General features: G+C 56.1%; 1 protein-coding gene across 5 annotated transcripts in view; it reads right to left on the reverse strand.

Moving 5' to 3' along the window:
• The window catches only part of CACNB4 (calcium voltage-gated channel auxiliary subunit beta 4), a 78,706-nt gene that overhangs the window by 45,785 nt on the left and 26,921 nt on the right, over positions 1–6,000 (reverse strand). Inside the window, exon 1 of one of the 5 annotated variants that reach the window (XM_035331826.1) lies at positions 5,785–5,938. The exons of the other annotated variants lie outside the window; for them this stretch is intronic. Coding sequence (XP_035187717.1) covers positions 5,785–5,829 — 45 coding nt within the window. The 5' untranslated portion in view covers positions 5,830–5,938. Of the gene's footprint in view, positions 1–5,784; positions 5,939–6,000 lie in introns of those variants that run through there. 5 annotated transcript variants of the gene reach the window in all.

A 6,000-nucleotide genomic window follows, 5' to 3' on the forward strand; every position in this document is an offset into this window, starting at 1 on the left:
TACACCTGAAGGCCAGGACGTGCTGAAGGCCCGGCAGGAAGGAGGGGACGCTGCAGCGAGGCACTCCAAAGCTGGAAACGGGTCACTGCTGGCACGAAAATCGGCGACGAAGCACTGTGGAAAAATACAAACTGGGAGCTGATGGAAGTTTGTGAGCAGATCTCCACGGCGCTTGCAAACTCAGCATTCAGGCAGCTAAGTGGCACTTTGAAATTAATTACTGGGTTCAGAATGACCACGAGTGGCTGGCAGGCTTGTCCTGCTGGTAAAGCCATCTGCCTACGCGCGAGTCGCTGCTTTTAAAACCAGGCCCTACTGTCTCTGTAGATGCATCCTCGGTGGAACAAACATCTAACAGCTCCGGATCTCACAGGCAGGCCGTGTCTCAGGGAGATAGGAAGCAGGCCGTGACACCACCAAATCCCAGGCTAAGCTCGTCCCCTCGCTGCTTGCTATCTCTGTGACGTGGTCCTTCAGCACCAAGGGCCCCACTCCTCCCTCAGGCGCCCTTGAGCTCGGAAAGCGCTGCTTACGCTTCCCAGCAGCGGCATTTTCTTAAAACCAGGACGTTTCTGAAGCAATCTGCAGTCCAGGATCAGCCCTCGTCATTTCAGTTGGACCCAAGATCACTCAAGAGCTGCCCAGAGGAGCCCCAGCGCTGGGGTAAGGCCGTGGAAGGACGCACCTTGCTGCTCAACACGCTGTCCCCACCAGGTGGGCTCCTGCACGCCGCTGAAGTTGAAGACAACGCCAGCTACTCCTCCTTACGTCCTTCCAGTTAGCTGCCTTGCAGGTTTTTGGTTTGGTTTGGGTTCGATTTTAACGTATTGTTGCTGAAAACAACACTTCTATGGAAACAGCAGGCAGTGATTTCTAAAAAATCTTCTTCTTCCCGCAGGTTTTCTTTGCCTGCCACGCTATCAGATCACAACACTGCACTTAGTGCACACGAGATCTGAGTCAGGCAGAAAATCGTTGTAAAAGTGAGCGCAAACATCAGACACTGTAACAATAGCTACTGCTGTAGTGGCGCTAGGACATTTTAGCAGGAAAAAACAAGCAAAACCACCCAAGCAAACCCCAAACAGAAAACAAGCTGGCTTCCCAGTCCCTGTCAGGCAGCCCTTCACACAAAAGGGAAGCGTGGGGCAGAGGATGATTCATTAGTCGAGGCGAGCTATTAGGAACTAATGGAAACGCATTGGGGACTGTCAGAAAAATGCAAATGCTGTGACCCTGTAAAAGCCAAACCTCCAGGAGAATGCAGCAGGCTCCACGGACAGAGGACAATCGCGTTAACAAAACTACCTGACGAACTCCCACTAAGACAGACTTGGGCGTGTAGTTGAAACCAAAAACCTAGATAAAGAAGCACCACGTGGGGAACTGGCAGCAGTCTGGCACACAGCTCTGCAGTGACCAGGTCCTAACGTTACTCAGCTTTTTTGGGTTAACCATTACAAAACTTAACTAGTTCCGACGGAGAAGCCGAACGGCTATGCTCGAAGAGGAACGAGTGTTACCAGCCAACGACTAGCACTGCAAACGCTGCTCCTGCAGCTCCCAGGGGCCGTATGAGACCGCCTGTCTGCTGCTCCACACGGTCAGACCTCACAAGGCAGGGCGGCTTCAGCAGTCTCCACCTCTCTTCTCTTGTTGGTGACCGGAACCCTTGTGACCCCCCTGAAATCCCACCGTTCATCTGACAGCCCTATGAAGCCTTCTGCCTGCTCTCAGCTGCGCGTTGTACAAGGATGCTCTGTGAAACAGATCTGGTGTCACAAAACTCAACATGGTAACTGGCTCTGGGGTACAGAGACACATTTCACAGGCATGGAGAATGGATTTCATAGGAGAATTCAGGCAAGTGCTTTTGACCACAGCCCATGGCAAACACTCTCTGTGGCTGTGGTCCTGCTGCACCTCTCCGCTGCAGGGCCAGAAAGCAGAGCACGCCAGCCGCTGCTTCCAGCGTGCTGCACGTACCGGTGTCTGCACCTTTGGAAGGGTTTTGTACTACAACCACCAAAGTTACAGGGTGAAAACTGTTCCCACATACACATCTTCTTACACTCAGCCTACTACAACAGAAAAGACACACGGGGCAAGAAAAGGCTCTGTGTCCTCCCTCAGAGACCAGAGGCACCCGCAGAAACCCAGCCAGTACTGGAACACCAACTTCCCTAGCCAGGCTTGGGCTTCTATAATCATGTTCATCTGTGTAAGCAGCACTCAGAAACCTTGTCCCAGTGGAGAGCAGGTGCACGCTGCCAGAGGTGACTGCCTGGTGCGAGCAGCACCCCTGAACTCGGGAACAGGAGCGCAGTGTGCTGGCCTCGAAACACAGACGCTGACGGTGAGTGTGGTGAGCGAAGTGTCACCCTGCTCTTCCACCCACCTCTCTCCCAGAGACTCTCAGCAGCACCATCCCAAAAATGGCATTTGCTGATTGGAGACAAACCCACAGATGAGCATGGTTTCCACAAGGATGCCGCACAGAACTTCTGTACAGAGGGACAAAAGCCCAGCGCTATCGCGCGGTGTCACAGCAGCCTCCGTCCTGGCTCCTGTAGCTTGCAGGTGATGCCATCGAGGTGTGCCGATACCTTTTCCTTCCCAAAGCTGCAGGCAGTTTGTACCACTGGTGCACCAACACACCAAAATGACACCAAGCACAGTTTTCTAACGTGGCGCATGACATGAAGGGACATACAGCGCAGGTGAAACGCACACACATCACGGCACAGCTCTGAAGATCACCACCAGGGCCAGCCCCACAGGTGGCTGCTCGCTGTAACCACCAAAGGCCTTTGGGTATCTAGAATGCTGTCGTGGATCTGGGCTCGGATCCCACTTGCAAGTGTTTACCTAATTCTCTGTGCTAAGGAGGGTGAACCGGCAGGCACCCCTGACTGCAGGGAGCACATCTCCCCCGCTCACACAGCAGCAAGCAAGGCGTCCTGCTCCTCTGGTGCATGGAGAGCCCCCTCCGGCACCAGCAGCAGGAGGCAGGCTGCAGGTGCAGGGATAAAGAGGAGGTGGAGGGAAGCCAGAACAGGGCTGGACGCAGGCCAAAAGACTACGAGGAGTCAAGAAAATACTACGCAAGGTGCATGGGAGGCTTACAAGCAGGAGAAAAAGCAAATCGGTAAAGGCAGGGAACAAAAGGGCCAGCAGAAGACAAAGCCTTACGCTCCTTGCCATCCCAAGTGACAGCGCATGGAGGACGAAGGTGGCCTGGATGGAAGCGCTGACATGACTGAGCAGGGAGGCACGCTGTCAGCGCCTGCTGCCGAGCTGGGACACCACGCAGCGCCCTGCCTCCATGTGCCAGCTGCTGCCCCGTGCCGGCTCCCTGCTCTCACCTCGTCCCTCTTCTCTCAAGTCAGGCTCTGTCCTGCACGCTCCTGCCCAGCAGTTCCTCCTGCTGGCCGGGCTGCAGCACCTGAGGTCTGTCCTTCCCCAGCAGCTGCACTTCTGGGTGGGCCCACCAAAGGGCAGCAGGTCCCAGCAGCCCCAACAGCCACCTCGGGCACACAAGCCCCCAAAATCCCCCACATCAGACAGGACAGGGCAACAAGCAAGGCAAGAACTCACTCGGAAGATGTTTCTCGCTATAAAAACCTGAACTTTGTGTTCATTTCAAGGATAGGTGTGTCCGTGACAGTTGTTTACGTCTCTCTCTGCACCTCCATCCCTCAGCATGGCAATAAACTTTCTGCCTACAACCACTGCTAGTTTGTTTCAGCTTCAGCAGTGTAATTTTCCTCCCCCAAAAAGCCTCGCACTAGCTAGTGCATCATTTACTTGGCCTTAATCATCACAGCTGGTAATACATTGGAGTACCCGTGCACACGCCCAACCCATTCCTTCTTTTATACATGTAAACACGTATTTTTGCACGTGGTATACACACACAAACACACTGTAATAGTTACCTCGGTTAAAGAAAATTATCTATGCCTCAATTCACTCTCAGAAATATGCCATCTTTCTTCCTGATTTCACAGGAAAACTTCGCCTGCACAATTCCAGCGTGCTCTCTAAGCAGTTACCCTGTATATCCTCTCCCAGAAGAACCTAGGGATAAATTCAGTGCAAAACCCCAGCTTCCTATCTTTAAACACTGTGCAGCTTTCCCAAGTGAGCATGTTTACCCCGTTTAGGTGCCACACGCTCATTTTTCCCCTTTTCTTCCAAGGGAAACGAAGGAACAGGTTCACTGCGATAAGCCCGCGCAGCAGCTCACCTCTCCGTGCTACCAGACAAGCCTCAGGAACAGAAGGTGAGCAATTCTTGGTTTGGAGCATCTACAGCAACACCCAAGAGCTACAGCACGGCTGCAGCTCCTGCCCCTCTCCACACTCGTTCCTGCAGGGCTGCCTTCCAGGTCCGAGGTCAAAATAGATCTGAGCAAGCACTGCTAGTCCAGCAGGCTGCCACAGCTGGACATGCCGCGGGACTTCCTTCAGAGGAAATGCAGTGTGAACACGTACCACATGCCAAATAGTACAGCTGGGGTGAAAAAGGCAGCGTCAGGTTGTCAGCTTGCACTTCTTGCTAGGAACATGAGCTCGTTCTCTGCTGGCTTCTTACATTAGGCCACCCCTATAGGAAGCTGCTGTACGTGTTTTGTAAGGGCAAATGCCTGCTCGAGGAAGATGTGAGCTGCACCAGAGTGAGTCATCTCGATACGGTTTATTTTGTGCTGGGAGTATTTCAAGTAGCACAAGTACTCGATCACACCTCCCTGTGCTTCAGGGAGCGCGAGTGCAGCGTGCGCACTTGTCTTGCCCCGGCTTCCCCCGGCACACCACATCTGGGCCGTGCCTCCCAACCCCTAACGCCCAGAAGAGCACCGAGTCCTCCTCAATCCTCGCAGCTATTTTCTCTTAACCGCAGGGAAGCGGTCCTCTACCCTCGGTTTGCTTTCTGCTGTATTCATTCCATTCCATCTGCTCGCTCCCTGGCTGGAAAGGAGTACCCCCGTGCCCCATCAGGCTACCTGTTTGCCAGAATATTGTCTCAGCGGGCGTTCTCGGCTCATGAGTCAGAATCCCAAACAATAATAAGGTACGGCGTTTTGAGCAAGTGGCGTGGCAGCACGAAGCAAACAAGCGCTCGGGGAATTTCATCTGCTTTGTGTCTGAGCCTCTGGGGCTTAGGCTCTGTAGGAGACGTGTGCTGTTTTTAGGGTTCGGTCTGCCTTTTTGTTTTTTAAATGGGAGATGAGGTGCTCACCCAGCCCCCCAGTCCCACAAGCTGAGCATCCTGGAGTACTGACAGGGCTACAGGAGCTGTCACCAAGCAGTCAGGAGCGCCCTGAGGAACGCAGCCCCCGGATCCTTGCTCCAGCCCCTCTGAGCAGGCACCCCGAGCTCCCTCCGGTGCCACAGAGCCTGTCAGGGCCAGCTGTGCAACCTCCCCGGCCTCCTCCTGGCACAAAACGGCTGTTCACCAGCAGCAGAAGGGGATCAGCACGTCCCTTGGGACCCCTCACAGGCACCCCGGGGTGCCGCCAGCACGGCCCCGGACCCCCGGAGCCCCCCAAAACCCGGGCGCGGTACGGAAAGCAGCCGTCCCGCAGCCCTCCCCGCGGCGGGGGAGCGCAGGCCGCCGGGCTCCGTGCCCTGCCGGCGGCACCGGGACCACAGAGCCGGTACCACAGAGCCGGTACCACAGAGCCGGTACCACAGAGCCGGCCCCGCTCCCCCGCGGGGCTCCGGGCCCGGCCGTTACGCAACGCCGCAGCCCCCGACCCCAACCCGCCGCCACGGCACCCACCGCCTCCGAGTCCTCGAAGCCGTGCAGGTACAAGTTGTCGTACATGGGGCCCCGCGGGCGCCGGGGGCGCGGAGCGGTGCGGCTCGGAGCGGGCGCTGCGGGGCCGGGCTGCCCTCAGGGCGCTGCGGACGCCCCCAGCCGCGCGGCGCCGCCTCCCGACCGCCCCCCCGGCCCCATGTACGACAACTTGTACCTGCACGGCTTCGAGGACTCGGA

This window comes from Oxyura jamaicensis, chromosome 7 (assembly GCF_011077185.1).
Source record: "Oxyura jamaicensis isolate SHBP4307 breed ruddy duck chromosome 7, BPBGC_Ojam_1.0, whole genome shotgun sequence".
Taxonomy (NCBI): Eukaryota; Metazoa; Chordata; class Aves; order Anseriformes; family Anatidae; genus Oxyura; species Oxyura jamaicensis.